This window comes from Astatotilapia calliptera, chromosome 7 (assembly GCF_900246225.1).
Source record: "Astatotilapia calliptera chromosome 7, fAstCal1.2, whole genome shotgun sequence".
NCBI lineage: Eukaryota > Metazoa > Chordata > Actinopteri > Cichliformes > Cichlidae > Astatotilapia > Astatotilapia calliptera.
In genome coordinates, this window is record NC_039308.1 from 5208649 (window position 1) to 5229895 (window position 21247).

At 39.9% G+C, this 21247-nt stretch overlaps 1 protein-coding gene across 1 annotated transcript; it reads left to right on the forward strand.

Moving 5' to 3' along the window:
- Positions 1 to 5472: 5472 nt before the first annotated feature.
- LOC113025176 (ovochymase-2) lies at positions 5473 to 20849 on the forward strand. The gene is made up of 17 exons (XM_026172656.1): positions 5473 to 5536; positions 6049 to 6149; positions 6267 to 6364; positions 7241 to 7338; positions 7440 to 7612; positions 8578 to 8673; positions 8758 to 8936; positions 9099 to 9300; positions 10776 to 10808; positions 10899 to 10989; positions 11481 to 11614; positions 13090 to 13233; positions 13646 to 13770; positions 13861 to 13954; positions 14033 to 14164; positions 15488 to 15547; positions 19569 to 20849. The coding sequence occupies exons 2-17, from the start codon at positions 6050 to 6052 to the stop codon at positions 19709 to 19711; spliced, it is 1902 nt and encodes a 633-aa protein (XP_026028441.1). The 5' UTR covers positions 5473 to 5536; position 6049; the 3' UTR covers positions 19712 to 20849.
- Positions 20850 to 21247: the final 398 nt, after the last annotated feature.

Genomic DNA, 21247 nt, shown 5'->3' on the forward strand with positions numbered 1-21247 from the left:
TAGGGATCACTGTTTAACTCTGTCATGACCTAACACCAAGAGCGAAGCCATTTTAGCTAACACGTGACATTTGCAGCGATGGCTTGTGGAAACTGAAGTATAAACACGGGAGGGGCTTGCTTATGCTGATTTTTATGTCCCACAAAAAGAATGGCCTTTAGCCCCTCTCGCTGCTTGTGAGAAAGAAACTGTCAGCAATGATGCACCTCTGCATGTTCCTCCAGTGGACTACGTTGGCAGACTCCCTAATTACAGCAAAGCACAATGTAGATTGTACTGTAGTGGCTTTACCCAGTGCCTACAAACCAACGGTTCTTGCATCAGCAGATATCCAGCTTCTTCTTCAGTTTCCTTTTTTGTTTTAAATCACGTCTGAAAGTTATTAAGCTACACTTTTGCCAAAATGCATCTTGGCTAACATGCTCATACCTCTGTGAAACGGTGGGGGTGAGATGGTTATTTCTTTCTTCTCGAATGCTTTGAAATTAAACGCTCTTGTACCGGTACAAATCTTGAGTTCCACACTGTTCTTTTAGTACACTACTTTTCAGGTAGCACTAATTGTAGCTCGCCAACATTGTGAAGGGTTTAAGTCGTTTTTCTTTGCAAGTGCTTGTGTGTGCATGTGTTAGAGTAACTTCGCGGGACATACTGTATTCTATTGCTGCTGTTTATAACCTCTTGGACCATTCGTTGCCATGTTAAGTCTTAAATTGTTGGAACTGAGCTAATCTGCGCACTATGTTATGTTTGTCTTTTCCCCGAGCTTTAATGAAGCAGGGTGTGACTGCGTGCTGTTTGCTTGCATCTTAGGCCATAGAGATTTCAAGCACCTACATGTTTGTCGTGCCAGAGTCACTGAGGAGTGTGATTTATTTATTTTTTCTCCCCTTCTCCCAAATCTCACAGCATGAGTCATTTTGCATAGATCGTATGAAAGTCCAAGACTCAAACCTGAATTGTGCCTGAACTTTTGTCAAGATAATGTGAAAAGAAAGCAATCAAATCTGTTTTCTAGTTATTTTCTGTATAACTCTATTTAGGTAGACGACATATAACACAACAGATGTATTTTTATGCTGATAACATTGTGACTAGTTTACTGATAAAGAGCTAACTGAACCAACTTCAGCTGCTGTATATTTAAAAAAAAAAAAAAAAAAAAGAATTTAACCTGTTAAAAAAATGTAAATGCAGTAGATTAAATACTGAATTTGGCTGTTACAAGTTGCTCGTCATATCACTTTGTATATACATGCACATTTTAACTTTTTCCATCACGGAATGTAGTAAACATTCAACAGCCTGACTTCATTGCTCAGCCAGATTCTCCCTGACTGAGCTCTGAAAAATTCTGTAATTGCCTGTGATTTTAATATGGGAAAAGCTGAGGGACCATGTGACGAATTCTTGCTTAACTCTGTTTCCTTGCGAGGGTGTGAAGTCTCTGGTGTGATTATGACTGTTCTTGTGTAGTGTGGTGGGGGGAGGGAGGGGAAATAAAGCGCCGCCATGTCTAATTCAGGGTTTTCTCACTTCTGATGTCAGGAACTACTGAATCCTACCAGTGGATTGTTAAAACGGGGCATTGCACACAAGCATTGAAATGATTGTAAACCTCTGAAATCACAGCTTTGAACAGTTTAGGAATTGCATTGCGTTATTGCATTATTTTGCAACAACCAGTTTTTCTTTGGCACATTTACATTTTTGTGATATAAGCTTGCTTGCAAGAATTTTATTTTTTATTTTTTGGTACATGTTAGAGGAATTTAATGTCATACAAGCAGCTTAGGGAAAAATGTTTGGTGTGCCTCTGTCCAAAACGAAATCCAGCCACCAGAGTAGTTTCTGCAGGGCCAAACCTGATTGCAGCAGAAATTTGGCAAAGAAATAATGTAACACAATGCATAACAGACGTTTGTACGTTTTGATAGAGTAGGTGATGCCAGTTTCCTTTAAGCTAAATTACATTTTGGGACTTGAGAGGTATCCATAGACTGTAGATAAAAGATGTACCCACAGTGCCAACATCCACTGACTTCTTTGAAACAGGATGTGACCATATTTGGATAAAAGGTTGAGCGGGAAAAGTGATGCTACTGCTACTAATGGCTAGATAACTTGGTAAAGTGCCAAAGGTCAAATGTTATGCTAATGTTTGGCTAGCTTAAAAACTTGGCAGAAAACTGAACACAAAAGAACGGCCACTTAAGTGCATATCTTTAAACATGATTGCAGTTTTAAAAAGTATTTTCTTCATAAGATGCCAAGTTTGTATATTGCGTTGAGCCGGCCTCAAGTGGCCATTCAAGGAACTGCAATTATTGCCATTTCTACTGTGGTTTCATTTTCCTAGCAATCTATTTCCAACAGACTCGAGATCAAAATCTCTTACGTGAAACAACTTTAGCTCTCGTAACCTGGCAGGAAAAAAAAAATGCAATCAAGCAGAACCCTACTTTTCATAGAGGGAAGGGACAAAAAGATTAAAATGTGTTTTCAGGGGTTTTAAAAAGACTCGATGTCCTGAGTATTTATCCCCTGCATCAAAGGAGGAGCGGTAGTTTTATTTGGCCTTTTTAAATGATCAGTTGATCGCAGGGCACGTTTAAGGTGCAGAATAAAGCTTTCATCAGTGGTTGTGAATGCATTTAAAATGATTTAGTTTCAGTGTTTGATTTTTAAAATGTGAGGTTCTTGAGGGGAGGCCTGTTTAATCGCTCCTACTTTGAGTGCAGTGATGAATATCGGCCCCACTCTACTCTCAGAAGTTGGGAAAGGGATTCTTGTCATTCATTTTAATGTGACACTCCTCAAAATATATCAATGGGTGCCTTTTGTTTGTAAACCAAAAAGAAGGAATAAACAATGTTTAATCTTCTCCTAGTTCAGAAGTTATGTTTTTCTTTTGTAGTTGAGTCATTCTGGCACACAGCTGTAAATCACATGACTGAAGCATTAGTCTCAATCTGTCCAGCTGACCTGTTTTCCTGTTTCCTGTAGTGCATTACAGATCAGCACTCCACCTCACGCGCTGTATCTGGAAGCCAGATTAAAGTGGAAGCTATTAGACGGCTCCATTAAGATTCAATATGATCAGGATTATACTTCAGGGATGAGAGGATTGGCCTGTCATCATTTTTGATGGCCGTTTTCATTTTCTAGAAACCACGACTGGAAGGGCTGCATTTCTAATAAAGCTCAGAAGCCAATCATTGACGCTGCACTGTGTTAACCTTTACTTTGGTTTTAGACTTAAAAGTGTGCAGTCTTGCCACAGTTCTGAAAGCTCAGTCACACTGTGTGAGCCTGGACAGGAGTGGGTAACATGATTAATGTAAGTAAAAAGCACCTCCAGAAGAGAGGTTGTGGATGCTGGAGTCTGCATTCCAACAAGACTGCAGTCATGAGAGATTCCATCTTACCAGGTTTTATCAACATGCAGTTTGTTGCGCCACAGTTGGTGTGTATGCTTCACTAATGTCCTTTCATCAACGCTATTTCAGACCTGGTGGCGTATTGCTGGAGATCTGAGTAAGTGCAGTTATTTGGATAAGTAGTTGTCTAATTTTCTGACTCCGATTTATGATCTCAGATGTTCACACAGTTCCGTCACACTCTTTGTATTGATAAAATCGGAGCACTGTAAATCTGTGGACTGGCCTAAATCCATAAGTTTTGGGACAATGACACAATGGCTTCCTTCGCTTTTAACACTGCACATTTGCTCACATTAGTTTTGGTTATTTGCAGGTACTTAGTTAATATAGTATTCTGATATAAAGAGAACAAAGTTATATGTTTTAACTTAGTAAATGCTTTTAGAAACTGGATCCAGAATCCCACTAACAAGGCTGGGATAAACGTACACAGTGAGTTTGGGGAAAAAGCAGATGTAAACATGCAACATAGTTTGGTTTGAAAGTAGATGTACAATCTGGGGTCCTTGTGTGAAGAATTGGCTTAATATTTGGAACACAACATTAATTTTTATTGTACTCAAGACCTGTAAACTTTACCTGTATAATCAGGCTTCTTTAAGCACAACATTTCAGGTTGGAAACAATATTAGTCTGATTGAGGTTAAAGTTTGTTTACTGAAGTGCTAAGCCTTCTGTGCCCGCATGTTAATGCTTCCTCTTTTACATAAAGAATTTATAAAGACTGAATTGCTTCCTACCAATCGGATGCTATTGTGTACAGCTACTACATATTGCTCAGACATTGATCTGGATTTATGTGTGAGGAGGGAACCTTTCATCGCTCCTCTTGTCCAGCTTTACACAAACAAGAGAAATGAAGACAATGATCCGTTGAAGGCTGACCTCGTTTCACGCTTCCATTTATTGTTTATGCCAATTGTTACCGACAGCACGGTATTTTACGCGTCTCTCTGCAACACCTGGCAACAGCAGCCCCGGCAACTGTGGCCAAGCAACTATGCCAAGCACTGAGTCACATCCAGCCATGTACACCCTGTGGGGTCTGGGCCACTGGGCTGCATAAACAGGAAGCAGGGGGCTTATAAGGCTTAGAGTGGGAGCCCCGAGGCAGAAAACACTCACATAAATACACACTAAACGTCTATTCCATTTTTTAATTCAGGGAATGCTGATGTGCAGGCTTTTAAACACTCGTGGTCAATAGCTGCTCATTTGTGTACTTGTTAACAAAATGGCGATTCAATCTATAAGTACTTTATGAAAGCTTTTGGAAGTGTTTTCATGTGAGTTACTTGGAAAACCCTCTGTGGGATTGCTGAGTAAAGCCGGGAAATGAGAATGTGGAAAGTTGATAGCAGGGATACTTGTGGCTATGGTTGTGCCTGTCGTCGTTGTCATGTAATTTATTGAGTTGTCATGTAATAATATGAGAAATTTGTAATCTGCAGTTCACCTCAAATCTGTGGAGCTTTTTAACGTCTTTCAGCTCGTCGTCGTGGTTCCGTGGCCTGCAATGCTACTTTTTATGATTTAGGCCATGGACCGTACAAAAGATGGACGTCGCTACCCACTGGTTTGTGAACTCCTGTTTAAAAACCCTGAGATGAGTGTCGCCATCTTGGTGTGATGAGTGAGGGTCGATTCTGATGGTGATATCCTGCACAATCCACCTTTTTTGACTCTCAAGGCCTTCAGGACACGTAAAATCCATGTGAATCTTTCGTGCATTAAAAATGTTTTTCGGATTATTCATAATGCAGCCGCTCACACCAAAAGTATACTCAGAACCAAGCTCGATTCTTCTGGTTTTCACACTCGGTGTGTATCTAATTTCCACCTCTCAGAGCAGAATACTCCTCCGCACTTCTCAGTCATTTGCAAATGTAACTGGGAGAGGAAACTCTCATGTTGAGGTATTTTTTTTGTAGCACAAGTTAAGAAAAAGAGAAACGTTCTCACAGTGCTGCTTTCTGGTAAGTAAAATAACTTTTCAGCTGCCTGTTGTCGTTTTTGTTATCACAAAGTGACAAATGCGATCAGGACTTGTTATTTTTAAGCTTTTACAACACATTTCTTGACCAAGCAATACAGTAAGTGGTGTTAATCTAATATCCAATAAAGCAAACATCTCTGAAAATGAGATTTGTGTGAAATTTTAAAAATGTAAATATTTTTCTGAATGTCAGATGATTCAGAGGACTCCTTCACAGAGGCTGCAGCTTTGACACTTGGAAGATTTTGTCGTTTTATTTCTCTGCTTTCCCCGTTTTCCTCCCTTTCTGGCTGCTTTTACGTCAGCACTTCTTTTCACACAGGCTGTGCGGCAGTAAGTGTGCTCTCTGTCCTTTTGTGCGTGTTTTATGACTGTTTCTCCCCCTTGAAGGCTTTACAGCTGCTGCCCTGTTTTTGAGGCACCAATAACACTCTGCACACCTCACCACAGCTGACCTTGAGATGATAAACACTTTCACCACTTTTCTCCAACTAATTTTTACTGCGACATTTGAACTCACCAATCACCATCACGGCCAGCCTTTACTGGTTTGTTTGTGAGTATACCCTCACATCACACTAGTCCTTATAAACCTTTTTGTCTGCCCAGTATGAGACCTTTTCTCCATGCTCGGGTTATGATGAGGACCACCGCCGCTCTGCTCTCTCTGTATTTTTGGGTAAACACTGACATCCATGCTGCTCAAACAGGTGAGTAATAGGATGGGTGCTGAAAAAAGGAACACACAACCTTTCATGTCTTAAAATGACACAGAGCTGAGGGAAAATGTTGTCAGTGGTCTCAAAAGTATTGATGCTTTCTGTTAGGTTCGAAATGTGGAATTTCTCAAGTGTGGAACCCGACGGTTTCCTCTCTGAGGGTGGTAGGAGGAACTGAAGCCATGTACGGATCACACCCGTGGTTGGTCAGTTATTTAGTTCTTCTTTCAGGTTTCTCTCTTTCTTTCTTTTCTTTAGCTTAGCTGTCTGATCTGACTGCTATTTTGCTTATCTTTAAAGATGCATATCAGTGGTTAAAGTTATTGTTGAACTTTCCTTTCTTGTTCACCCCTGATGGTTATCAGCGGCCATGCAGGCTCACCACGTATTCTGTCCTCCACAAACATGACATGGTTGCTCATGCTGGTATTTCCTGAGGATCACTCAATGACAAAGAGATGGGAGTAACCTTTTACACTATGAACCAAAAAGGACAGCTCCGTGGAATTTTGTGGATAAATTGCTTCGTTGCTCAATTGCTCGGTTTAACCCCTTTAATGCCTAGTATATCATATTTGACACATACAAACTTTTGAAAGTTTTTTTTAAAACTTCTAAATCATCCGTGTGTTTTTCCCCTAGAAAAATGTAAATAAATTACACACACAAAAATATAAAGTATGTAGCAAACAAAATACGAATTGAAACTTGTTTCTTTTTTTTAATTATCAAAAGGTTCAATAAATGCTTCACTTTCAAAAATATATATATTTCTCTGGTTATTATTTAATGTTTCAGGCTTTAAAGGGTTGCTATTAAAAAAAAAAAAAAAACCTTATTCAGCACCGCAGTCCTGCAATATGAGAGACTGCAACTTTGCTCATCGTTTTAAACATTTAAACTTCACACATCTGCTGCATTTTACATGAATCTTGCATTCATGGGTCTGCATGAAAAAAGTGTCATTTTTAAGGCTGGCATAGCAAACACAAAGAAAAGGGTAAACCAGCCTTTTCTTTTAGTGACAAACTGACTCATGCTGTTGGCTCTGCTTAATCTTCTTATGGATCGTCTGTCCTCAGGTTTCCCTCCAGAACAGGGGCTCTCATTTCTGTGGAGGATCCATCTTGAGTGACTGCTGGATAATGACTGCTGCACACTGCTTCACATCTTTGTCAAAGTATAAAGCGTTATGTCGCTGACACGACTTATAATTGAGCAGAATTGAATTAACATTTTATCTAACGGGAATAAATGATAAGCTTTGAATGTTCTCTCTAGAGAGTTTCTCAGTGGTGTGAGAGTCCTTGTTGGAGAGTTTGACCAGAGAGTACACGATGAGGAGGAGCAAGTCTTTCTGGTCAAGTCTGTCTCAGTCCATGAAAAGTACAACCCTGCTCTGCCGATGAACTATGACATAGCTCTCATAGAGCTGAACCAACGCATCCAGATGGGCAAGTTTTCTGTTCGCATTGGTTCAAAATCAAATAACGTGTCATACTGATCACTGTGTTCGACTCAGAGACTCAAACAAGTGCCTTAAACCTGCATTTTGGGTCATATTGAGTAAAAAAATCAAGTCTACTGTGTGAATTCCAGTCCAGTTCCGCTCATTTGCCGATGATTTGCAATTGAGTCGATCAGCATGTTTTCTCAGATCCACACCTCATCTGTCACATCTGGTTTCAAGACATCAATATGGTAAAGGAGAAAATGTTATTACAGAAAGCTATGTGGCTACAAATGGATCAAATCAACTATAAAAATAGAATTATATCTTTTGTATCAACTCTTTCTATCAAATTTTAAAAAAAAACAAACCAATTTCTTCTGGATTATTTCACAAGAACCGGGTATCTGAATCTAGGTGGGAGGTCTCTGTTACATTAGAAGTTTTCTGACAGCACTGAATTTTTAAGTTTGAAATGCTGGGATGGTATGGCTACATGGTGCATGGTTAACACATTCACTTAACATGTGACTACTCGTTGTTTGAGATAAATTCCTCAAGAGTTGTGAGGAAGATCGTCCGACCAATCAGATATGCAGATTTGCTGCGGTGACCCTTTGCAAAGAAGGGAGCAGCAGACTGAAGGTCAGTGCAGTTTTAACATGTAATGGCTCTAAGATGTTCCTTCAGATCCTCAGAGCACAGTGATGTGTATGCAGTCTGCATGCTTGCTTGAAGCATCATAGCTCGTCACAGGACACACATAGCTCACATGCAAGCAAGTACAACTTACAGATTCTTTGTCAGGTTCAACAATGACAAAAGTCACACAAGGACACTGCTGAGAATAACATTCAAGCATGATGCAATGATGTGAAAACAGAAACAAGGAATGTTGTGTTTCTGTTGTGTTTTGTACTTTCGGGCCACCATGGTTTTTAATTTGACCTGATGTGACTTTTTCAACAGGAGCTCGTGTCCAGCCGATATGTCTGCCTTTACCTAATGACAATATCCTTCCTCAGACCGCTTGCATGACGGCTGGATGGGGGAGGATAAAGGAACGTATGTCGTTTTTCTGACTTTTAAATATTGTTAAATTAGACTGGAGCTTTTTAATCTATTCCAATCTATGTAACTGTTTCTTAGGGGGTCATCTTCCTATGGTTCTGAGAGAGGTGCATTTGGATTTGGTTGACCGAGCCAAATGTAAATATGTCCTCCAAACTCTTAAAGGTTCTATGATGAACCAGAGACTCGTCCGGCCTCAGCCGAGCATGACAGTTCTGTGTGCCGGCCCAGAGACAGGAGGGAGGGATGCCTGTCAGGTATTAAAAATCTTTTCATTATCTATAACTTCAGATTTTTTTCTCCATCCTCACAGATGCTCTATTTACAGCACAATTCAGTGCCGTAAATCAGTCATTCTATCCCACTGAGCTTTAAATAATTGACTCATCCCTTGACCCACGACTTCATCCTCTGTCCAGGGAGACTCAGGAGGTCCTTTGGTGTGTCCAGCAGGGTCAGAAGGTCATCGCTGGGTGGCGCTGGGCGTGACTTCCTGGGGTAAAGGATGTGGTAGGAGCTGGGGAAACAACAGCAGCCGCCCCCCTTCCAAACGAGGTTCTCCGGGGATTTTCACTGACGTCAGGCTGCTGCTGCCTTGGATCAAGCGTAAATTGAGAGAGGGTAGGTTTTGATACAGCATATACAGCATATTTGCTTCTAAAGAGTGTGATAGACATGGTGTGTCACATGATAACCATATATGGAGGTAGTACAGTGCTGCTACAAAGTGCCTATTACACCCTGAGATCCATCTGATAACATCTGAATGTCACTTTGTAGTTTAGTCAGGGACAAACTTAAAAAGTAGCTAAAGCTTGTAGAAACATATTGCAGTAAATATGCCTCCACCCACATATCAAGGTGGTGAGAAACCTGTTTTCCTAACCTTTAAAGTGCTGCTTGACCATCAAAATGTGATGTAACAGACAGGAATGTAAACAATGTCTGTTTGTTGAAATATCAGGAGATGAAGGTAAAGATTCTTTGTTTCCTCATCAGCAATCGATTCAAATATGTTCTTAAAAAACAGACCTTCATGACGTAATATACAAACACACTTGCCTTTGTGACATTCCTTTAACTAATCGCCCAGCTTTCTAAGTGTTGTGAGTACAGTACTGTGAAAAAGCATTGAGTCACCTTTCCTTTCTTTATACTTTGCTTCCAAGGAGCCCGACTTACTTGTAACTGTTTTTAAAGAGCAGTCTTAATAGCTGTCCCGGCTCTCTGAAGACCTTTCCAAGTCTTCCTTTTATACAGTGACTTCTTTGTCACTCATTTTCATTCCGGCCCTCGTATCGGACCCTTATCAGAGCAGTGCTTCTTTCCTCTGAAGAAAACCACTTAACACTGTCTAAACACAACAGATAACTCAAATAAACAATAAACAAAAGTTAAGATGTATCTGATACTTTGTTACTACTGTTTGTCACAAAAATGTCTCATTTCTTGCCTTTCTGTAGTTGGATCTATGAAAACAATAACATATTATTCCTATTTTCCAAGCAGAATATGAAGAAATGAGGGTTTCCTCAGGACTTTTGTACAGTAGACGCATAGCATCTTGTATGTGTCATCCCTGTATGATGACGTTAGCTTTCACACAGTGTGTGATGCACAAACATGAGCAGCAGATTGTCTGCAGTTCATTTAGCAGCTGCTGCTGTTATTAATATTTAACGTGATAAAATTTAAAGCTGTTGCTTCTCCATATGGGGCCACTTTGTGGATCCCAACAAAGACAACTTTTGAGGCTGAGCTTTATCAAAGCATGCTGGACTTAATCTGATGCTGTCATCATGGTTAGAACAGATTTTTATTATTATTTTTATGAGAAGAAAAGGTTACAAAAACCACGTCTGTAGGCATTTTTGAATTGTTTAAACTCAGCAGTGTCATTCTGAAAATTAGGAGAAAAAACATTTTGTATTGAATAAATATGAATTAACTAATTAGAACATTTTAGATTACGTTAATCTGCGGTTTAACTCTGTGGATTTTTGTCCACAGTTCCTCCAGAAACAAATATTCTGATGACAGATGAAGTTCTTCCATCTATATTTATGTTCTCTCTTTCATCTTTCTACTTCTTTCAGCTGAGCACCAGCAGCAGACAACGGTTTCATCAAGTGAGTTGTCTTTCCACTCATTACACCAACTCTTGTTCATCTATATTTCATAATGTGCTCATGCTTCTTTGATGTTTGCGTGTGTCTCAGGACTCTGCAGTGTGAGAGATGGGCCTGTGTCTGACATTAACGGGGTAATCAAAAATCCCAGGCTCCATGGCGATCGCTATGACAACAACCAGTGAGTGACACTTCAGAGAGGAACTAAGCGGCGGTGCTAACTGCCTGCTCAGTCAGAATCAGTGTAGTCAAGAGAACACTGTAAATCCATCTGTAGTGATTTATATTTGAGGCCATTTACGTGCATAAATTTAAAAGATGGCAGAGAGAGCAACAACCAGTCCATGCAACAGATGCGATATCAATTGATTTCGATGCAGACTGAATGGACAAGCTGGGGTGGAGGTGGGTTATGAGGTGGCTTACAGATGTGCAGCCTAAAGCAAATGAATCAGATGTGCTGATATGAGCAGTCACTGAGATCAGCCGATGTGCCAGAAGCTGCCTGAGCTAACGCCATGCTTAATAAGATAACTGGCAATCAATATTTCCTATAATTCTGTGAGGATGAGAAACTCTAAAAAACTAACATTTGACTTTTAGCTCAGGATTATATGGATGTAAAGAAGGAAAATACAGTGCCCTGGTTAAACTGTTCATGCCTTCCCACAGGTTGTGTTTGTGGAGCATCAGCGTTCCTCCAGGTTATAGTATTCTGCTGGAGTTCGATCTTTTTGACTTGGAGAACGACTCGTACTGTCGGTATGATCGACTCACTGTTTCAGTAGGAAGCCATCGGCCTGTTGGTGAGTTTCAAACACCTTCATTTCAGCTTACAGTGCACTGACTCACAATCATTTCCTGGCAAACCTCAACAATAACAACTACTTTGTATGTTGTGGGAATCGCAGAGTCTTACAATACTATCATTATATGTAGTCTATTGTAGTAATGTAATGAAAAATATCAATATATGTGCAACTGAAAAAGAAAAAGCCAGTTATTGAGCTTCTGTTCAGTTCACCTTCATTCATTTAATACGAGCAACCATGGGGGTCATGAAGTAATGACTCTCCTAACTCTTTCCCACTTGGAGCCCGATTGGAGGAGTTGTGAAATGTCATCTTCATGGGTGAAAGAATTCAGATACTGTAAGGGAAAGGAATCCAATACACCAGCTTATACTGTACTAAAGATGCATCAGAGCCAGCCTGGACCTCTGGGGATGGCTGTGTTAAAGGACATGTGAAACATTTCTAAAAATACATTCTTATATATCACGTCTTTGAAATGAGAAGTAATATTTCTGATATGTCTGGGCTTCATGCAGAAGTGCCCACAATGGCAACCTCAAACCGCGATGTTAAAATACCTTTAGAAAACATGTTGGTGAACAAAATAATGTGGTCTCCCCTTTTGTAACAACTCTGTTTTTACACCTCATCCATTTGGATGCAGGTGAGGCTTAAAATTAGAAGCGCAGCCACACTGAGTGACATGTGATGACACATGCAGCTGTAGCTCATGGCTCTCTGCTGGGCTTCAGTTTCACTAAGTCACTTATTGGATTTTTTTTTTTTTTAATTATCTTCCAAATAACATGACCTGCTATTTGGCACAGACCTAAGAAAATTGTGCGTCTGTTCTGGTAAGTTAGCCTGTTACAAATACTAAGTAGCAGATGTGGATGTTGCACCCATTGCCAGTAGGAGCTGATAACTCAGCACTCCACCCTCTCCGCTTCAAATGTGGTCACTTGTGGCTTAAAAAGAAGTGAATATGGTTGCTAAACCACTATGAGGCTTCAAACAGAGCCCACCAACCCAGTGATTGGTATTGTGGAGGCTATGCCCATCTTTTATATACAGGGTATGTTCCTATTGCCAGTTCAAATAATTTACAAATGGCTGTAAGAGGTAGCAGTTTTTCTGTGTCTTGGCTGTGAGTTAAAACTGTGCCGGGGTCAGGATGTGGTTGGCCTACATAATATATCTTATCGTAAACAGCTTGGCTGAAAACATGAAGCTTCCCACAGCTTTGACGGTGTATCTAATTCTTTCTTTCACATGAATTGATGAATGTAGGATTAGGATTTTCTGTAGGATTTTTTTTGATGACCATGCAGCTAAATGTTGCTGGTAAGCACAGGTTTAGTCTTTGCAAAACACTGAATGACACCCCAAACGCACACACTGACAACGAGAGAATCTTGTTCATGGAATACATATCAAGAAAAGTGTGTGTAAATATCTAAACGTCTTCATGTGCCTCTGTGTTTCAGGGATATTCTGTGGAAGTGTGCTGCCCGGCCCAGTTCTTCTAAATAATTCCCACAATGCCACACTTCTCTTTTCCTCTGATGTTAGCAGAGCAGGAAGTGGCTTTGTAATTAGGCACCATGCGGTCAAAGGACACTCTCATCCTGGTGGGAAATACAACATACACTGCAAACATACACGAGCGCATTGTGCAATCCAGATTATACACTATACAGCTGGCAGAGTGATGCACGCACTGCGTACTCAGCTCATACACAATTTTAGCTTCTGCTGTGTCTGTGGGTTGTGGTTTTTGTAACAAACAGCAAATTATGCAGGTGGATGCTGCTTGAGACATCAACAGGCTAACTGAGGACTCTAAAAAATACACACACGCTCTAGGTTTAGAAACAGCACATTTGTGCAGATGAGTGTTTTTAAATGTTTTAAACTGAACTGTCTAATGTAAGCTTGTGTGTGTGTGTGTGTGTGTGTGTGTGTGTGTGTGTGTGTGTGTGTGTGTGTGTGTGTGTGTGTGTGTGTGTGTGTGTGTGTGTGTGTGTGTGCGTGCGCACTCAGGATGTGGAACACTTGTTCTGGTTGACGATAAGGCTTCTATACACAGTCCAAATCACCCACAAGCCTACAGTAATGACTGTGTCCTCCACTGGGTAATCCATGCTCCTCTGGGTCATGTGGTTAAGGTGAGCTGCACAACTTACCTACCTGGTATTCTTCTTAAGGTATTATTAGGACATGTGTGATTAGAAGCTGGTTGATTTCTATATTTTCAGCTGGAGTTTACTGATTTTGACCTGGAGGAGTCGGAGAGATGCTTGTATGATTCCCTCACTGTCCTGGGAGATGTTGAAGGAACAGAGGAGATTGGTAGGATGGATACATCAAATCAGAATTCATCTTTTTATACCTGTATCACTCAGTATCTTGTTGCATTTCTTTGTTTAGCCTTGCTGTGTGGCGGCAGTATCCCTCCTCCTGTCCTTTCCTACCACAGCACCATGGTGCTTCGGTTTACGTCGGACAGCAGCATCGCTCGTAGGGGTTTCAGGGCTACACTGACATTCATCAGCATTACAGGTACCCCACTGCACGTGTGTTTCCCACCACTGAGTAACTACTAACATACCAAAGGTCTAGCGATATGGGTTTAGTGGATTAGTGATGGGTTAAATGTAGCCGGCCCGCAGACCATATCAGTGCCCCATCTTATTTCCCTGTAAAAGTAAAAGATGTTATGAACTCTGTCCCACTGGAGGCCACTCCACTTACATGTGCAGACTAACATGTTACAGTTATTGTCTGTGAATATGATTTTTTCCTTCATTCAGTAATATGAGTCTATTAGTAAATAGTAATACCAATGATTGTAAGCCAGCCCAATAATCTGTTGTCTTTACAAAATTTGTGGAGCTTTGTTTAATTTAATACTTTAAATGTTGTGTAATTATCTTCATCTACCGTATCCTAGTGAGCATGAGCCTCTGAAAAATGCTGGCCAACAAGAATAAACAAACCTTTACTTTTAAAACAATATATATCACACGTTCCCTTATATTCTTTTATGCCTGCACACTTGAGTTGATGATGGCTGCACTTAAAAATTACCTTTCATTAAATCCAAGTCTGGCAGGTCAGCTGATGAGCTCAGTGCCATCTCCCACCCTTTCATTACACATGAAACTTTATCAGTTGTTATATTTCTCGTCTGTTCGGTGCTCGAGTCCTGTTGCCCTGCTCTCTGACGTCTCAGGCCAAGAGTAGAGCCATGTCCCCAAATACAAATATCAAAATTACAAATTGGAGACATTATTTTCTAACTATGGTGTTCCAAATGTAACTGGAATGAAGTTTCATGACTGTGTGAAGGCAGGAATTGTGGACCCAAGAGCAAACTTGTGGAGGCAAAAGTGAACTTAAAACTACTCAGCTTTATTGCTCGACAGCAGGCAAAACAGAAAACTGGCAAAGTAACTAAACTAAACAAGCAAACAGGCGGGCAGACAAAACGCACAGTGGGGAATGACGCGACAACGAGCAGGGAGAGACGCAGACACTAAATACAAGAAGTGAACAGGACTGAGAGGAAACAGCTGGGAGACAGGGCTGACACTCATTACACAGACGAGAAGGAGGAACACAGACCTTCAAAGTAAAACAGGAAACTCAACACATATGCAGAGACAGACTCAGAACAGGAACAGAGGGAGTACAGAACCGAAACCTACCAAACAGCAAATCTTAACAAAAGACATAACCAGAATAAACGAGAACAAAAGTTAATATAAACAAACACAAAACACAGAGTCATCAGACTCAGGACATAAAGTTAAAAAGTAAAACCTATAAAGGTAATAACTACCCATGAAAGTATGATACAAATCTTGTTGCATTTTTCTGCAGACCTTCAGAACCAAAAGAGGACAGATGTTGAGGATCTGCCAGATGTTTTGACAACTTTTGGTTGGTGCTTTGCTCTTTTTTTTTTTTGTCTTTAATGTGTTTTTTCTTTGTTAATTAAGAAATAAGGAACAGTGACAGTGGCCGGTCTGTCCGTGCTGCTCAGGAGTTCCTGAGCAAGGCATTAAATATTGAGCTGCTGCAGTGGAGCTGCTCGCTGGTCAGGAGTGGAATGAGTGAATAAATGAGTGAATGAATTAATGAATGAATGGTATTTGCCAACTCCAAGTGTTGAGCTTATCCACCGGTGGTGTTATGGGCCCAGCAAAGCTGTGTCATTGGCATTTAGAATGGCAGTAAGACATTTAACACTGGCGTCACCGCTTACAATGTGAGAAACAACAGTTTGTATAAAGCAGGCTGATGAACACATTTCCAAAAGACTGTTCAGCTTTATATGTTATCTGTTTCATGAATTTGTCAAACACAGTATTACTTTTTTTCAAACAGTCTTCTTGTAGGGCCGAGATAACTGAACTATTTTTTAAATCTTTGTAACAGATGATATTGTTTCATGAATTCCCTCCTTTGTTTTTGTCATGGTATTTTCTGAGAAATACTCTGTAAAAACTAAATATCTGAGTGCAAGCTGTTCCAAAAATGATACAGAAATGGCTTTCAGTTTCTGACTGAGTTCATACCCTGTAGAGCTCTGAGGGTTTCCTGTGAGCTGCTGTTAAAGAGCATTAGACCTTTGGCATTACTACTAGTATGTGGGTGCAACATATCAGTTTTCAGAATCAAATCCACCAGTCTTGATGTAATGTGTCCTCTGAGAAGAGACACGTGCATTCATCACATACAGTATATGCTAGTCATTTAGTCGAGCTTTCCATGTTTAATGACTCTACTGTGCACTGCAGAGAGACAGAGTCCCTTGGCAGGCTGCCCCTCATGACAACAGCACCTGAGAAACAGGTAGTTCCACCTGTGTCTGTGTGTGCATGCGTGTGTGTGTGCGTGTGTGTGTGCGTGTGTGTGTGTGTGCGTGTGTGTGTGCGTGTGTGTGTGTGTGCGTGTGCGTGTGTGTGCATGCGTGTGTGTGTGCGTGTGTGTGTGTGTGTGTGTGTGTGTGTGTGTGTGGTTCCACCTTCACCTCTCTCACTGTCTCGCTTCTCAGTGTTTTTTTTAATCCTTTGAATTGGGATTCAGATCTGTTATGACCTTTTATTTTAATTGAAAACATTTTGTAATTTTTTTTCTGATCTGTTCTGTTTTTCATCAGCTCTCTGTCTAAACCTGTTAGTTGTCTTTGCATGTCTGCCGGGTTAACCGCCAACCACACCCAGTACCTGTGAGACCATGGTGTTGCTTTGCTGTTGCTTTTTCCCAACTGAACCTCATCTTCCCAGTTCTGAGAAAGTAGAAGCTCCACCCCGTTTCAAAGACTTTGATTAAATGAAATGACTCAGGATGAATGTAGGTGGCAGGTGTGTTTGAATGTTTGACGGTTTTCAACGATGCACATGAAGCAAGAAGTAAAAACTGATCAGTCACATTTTCAGGTTTTAGCCTCTAAAATTTTATGAAATTTATATTTTCTGTGATTTACCATCACTTCTCAAAGCATGTTGTTTATTTAATGATGTCAGGACTGAAGCCCGACTACTATTGGATGGAGATCTGGCGGCTGTTGAGGCCAGTTTGATGCTAGTTTGATTTGTCATGTTCAAGAAACCAGTTTGAGCTCATTTAAGCTTCTGACATGTTATTGTTGGACGTCCTCATCAGAAGATGGTCACACTTTGGTCATAAAGGGATGGACACGGTCAGCAGCAATGCTCGGGTAGGCTGTGGAGTTTGAACGACACTCAGTTGGTACCAAGGGTCCCTCGCACTATTACACCACCACCAACGTGAACTGTTGATACAGTTTGCAGGTGGATCAATGTTTCCACATTTTTATGCCAAATTCTGATGCAAACAGCCAAACGTTGCAGCAGAAATCGATACTCATCAGACCAGTGAAAGTTTTTCTTTTATTACAATCTTGTATTGTCTAGATTTGGTGAGCTTGTGTTAATTATAGCCTCAGTTTCCTTTTCTTAGTTAGGTACAGGAGAGGTACCAGGTGGTCTTCTGCTGCTGCAGCCCATCTGCTTCAAAGTTTGTGTTCAGAAGTGCTCTTCTGCATGCCTTGGTTGTAACAAGTGGTTATTTGAGCTATCATCAATACATCATTTTAGCTGAGAGAACTCCCACTCGCTGGATTTTTACTTTGTTCCTGTATTTTTCAGACTATCCTGTGTAAACCCTACAGATGATTATGTCAGGAAATCCCAGTAGGTCAACAGTTTGTGAAATACTCAGACCAGCCAGTCTGGAATCACCAGCTGTGCCACATTCAGACTCACTTGAATCACCTCTCTTCCCCATTCTGATGCTCAGTTTGTGCTTCAGCAGGTCGTCTTGATCACGTCTATATGCCTAAATGCATTTAGTGATTGGCTGATTAGATATTTGTGTTGATGTGCAGCTGACCTAACAAAATGAGGGGCGGGTGTATATTTTACCAAAAATAAGGTCATAGCTATTTGTCTTTCAATCACAAATCCATTAATTACATTAAGAAAATTAGACCGGTTCAGGGCTTTCTCTTTTACCAGGCTGTCTGGGTGCTTGTAAACACAACAGGCGCTGGGCAGAGATAAACATCACATGATGCAACAGCACACCACTGTTATGGCCTCATAGCCTCCCTGTTTCCCCCAAAGATTATTTTTAGATTCATTTCACAATATTTAACTGATTTGATATTAAAAGAGGGTGATGAGTAACCTGCAGTGATAACCTGCAGTGATAGCGTTTGACTTTAAAATGTTAAGCATTTGAGATGCATCTTTTGGTTTTCATGCTTCTCTTTGTGCTGCTTTGTGTTTTATATATATATTTTCACATGCTGAGTATTGAGAGTACCTAAAATATTTTTAGTTAACCCATCATCAACCATCGTCCTCAACAGGAAGCATGAAAAGGATTCACGTGATCAGCGAATCAAACTTTTTTTCTAGACACAAGTCTTGGTTCAGACCGCCTGACTGAGGCGGCTGTGCAAATGTGTGGGTACAGAGCGCCCTCTAGTGATATTTTATGGGTACTGAAGGTAAAGCAGTTTAAAAAAGTTGCTGTTGCTAAATACCATTTCTGATTCGGCATTTGCCATTTAAATTGCTTTAATATTTGCAAATGTAAAAAAACAAAAAAAAAAAACCCCCATCTCTAGTACTTTTTTATTTTCTGTGCACACAGGCGCAGTTTTCAGGAAACGTGCAGATCATCTCAAACAAACCCGTTTTGCTGGCGTTTCTTGATAACTGTGAAGGTTATTATCCTCCTTGGTAGATACTGTAAAATAAGCTGCAGTGAGTCAAGCTTTTATTAGTGATTATTATCAGGTGTTAGCCAAAACGTTTTTTAAGACATGAACACAACTGATACAACAAGAGTTATATCAGTTCCATTTCAAAATATAATGCACAGATTTATTAATGCAGGATCTATTGTTTAGACGAGGGGTGTCAAACATGAGGCTCCTGAATCAAAGACTCCAATCCAGCCCGAAGGGTGGCTTTGGAAAATGTGAGTTAGGACTTTTAACTGTATTTTCACAACAATTTTACAAGTTTAACAGCGTTTCCTATTGATAACGATCTCGTCATGGCCATTCACAATACACCAGAGTAATTAAACAATAGATTTGTGTAATTTTACACATTTTCTTCTTACAAATTAGGCCCAGAGTCATGCTGACAGATTTCTTTCATTTATTACTGCACTGTTTCATTATCTATAGAAAAACTGAGACATAATGTCAAAATTGTGTTTCTGTGTCTCAGAAACTGAATGTGTAGTTTAACTTCTTTACAGTGATGGAAACTCGAGTCCAAAATTGGAGTAAAATGGTTTGACATTCCAGGCTTAGTTATATTCATGTAGTATTTTGCTTTCACATTATCCCACAATTACATAATGAGATTACGACTGGTTCACATAAATCTTTTTTAATTTAACATCTGTGTTGCAGAACTAGTTGTGCAGCAGTACAGAACCAGAGCCCTGCCTCACCGGGCCGATGTGGACCATGACGCCTCAGAGGATGTTACCTTAAATGTGGACCGGAGTGTAGATGAAGATTACAGTAGGGAATCATCAGAGCTGGCACAGTAACCTGCAGGAAGGAGGCTACCTGTTAAATTCTGCTGTCTTTAAGTCTGCTGCTGCTGCTTGGGAATGCAAAAACGGGAGTTTTCAATCGCTTGTCTGTTACTTGTTGCTGTTTCCTAGAATGCTTGCTCTCCAGTTTTCAACATACTGATAGTTCAAGAACCACACTGGTAGTTTAGTTTAGTCATTTTTGTTACAGAAACCTCAGGATATTCCTCGCACCATTTTGTCATCTTGCTATTTTCTTACCCTGAAGTTATGCTCAAGTATTAAAGACTGTATTAAAAATCTGCCTCATAATTTTTTGCAACGATTTGGTCAACATTTGTTGCTTTTAAATCATTTGACTTGACACAGAGACACAGAGTGCATTATTCTACCCCGTGCTATGTTTTTATCAGTGTTGGTGACTGTGACTAAACAAAATGGTTAAAATGCTGCAACTGTTACTGGGTACAAATAAAATTGGCTCATCTTTTTTAGGATACTCCCAAAGACACGCAGTTGGATGTTACATTGATTTTTAGCAATTCCAACTGCCAAAAACATGATTTTTGTAAAGAATAAAATATAGTATCTAATAAAAGGAATATAGTGGCGTATAACAAAAGACCACAAAGCCAAACTCAGCTTCAATCCCAGGAGATCAACTGGACACCAGCTCAGTGCAACACCACATGAGGTGACGGGTCAGCTGGTAAAGTCTACACTCCCAACCAGCTAATCTCATACAGGATGCAGTATTTGAGCAAACCACTTTGCAACCCACCTCCACCCAGCCCAATATCATAAATGCCTGCTTTGTTTTCCCAAATATAATTTTTGTGATTGTCAATAAATATAGTCCTGACTGAGCTATACTTAAGCACAAATTCAATGAACTTGCAGCTTACGCATGCATTGCCATAATATGCTCTTGTGTACTTTGCATTTGTAAAAATTCTTAAATGATAGAATAAGATACATTAAACCATGCAACATAGTACAACATTAAAATACTATTGTTTTAATGCATTCAGTGATTATAATGATAGTGTGTTATTGCAATAGATTCACAGTGACTTTTGCTGCATTGAGTGCTTTTACTTTTTACTGTTCTTCAAACACAAATGCATTAAAAACAATGTAAGGATTCATAATATTTGCCCCACTTTTTCTTTCATTAGTATAAAAAAACAAGTTTTTGAACATTGTTCTCTAATTTCTCAGATTTTTTTAACCAAACTAAGTTTGATCATGAGATATGGTGGAAAGGCTGATTTTTGTTTTTCTTGCCTTTTTGTATTTCGGTTACTTTGTACCGAAAAAGAAAGAAAGAACTTGCTTCACAGTGATTCATTAAGACTGGGCTCACAGTTAAAGATTACTAGTTAACTCAAGGACATATTTAATGCCAGCTAAAACTTTTATCACTGTTGTGTTTAACTTGAATAAATTAATGAATTAGATGCCTTTTTGTGGAAATATTCATACACGAGTTCATTATTTTCTGAAAAGCATGTTTTTCTCTGAAGTGAGTAAAGTATTTTGTGCCCCTGT

Excerpts from the sequence above, each read along its gene's own strand:
- LOC113025176 (XM_026172656.1), top strand. The coding sequence starts at position 6,050 with ATGAGACCTTTTCTCCATGCTCGGGTTATGATGAGGACCACCGCCGCT. Across the intron at positions 13,234-13,645 it reads CAAAGGACACTCTCATCCTG|GATGTGGAACACTTGTTCTG; the intron begins GTGGGAAATACA and ends GTGCGCACTCAG. Across the intron at positions 14,165-15,487 it reads GACATTCATCAGCATTACAG|ACCTTCAGAACCAAAAGAGG; the intron begins GTACCCCACTGC and ends ATTTTTCTGCAG.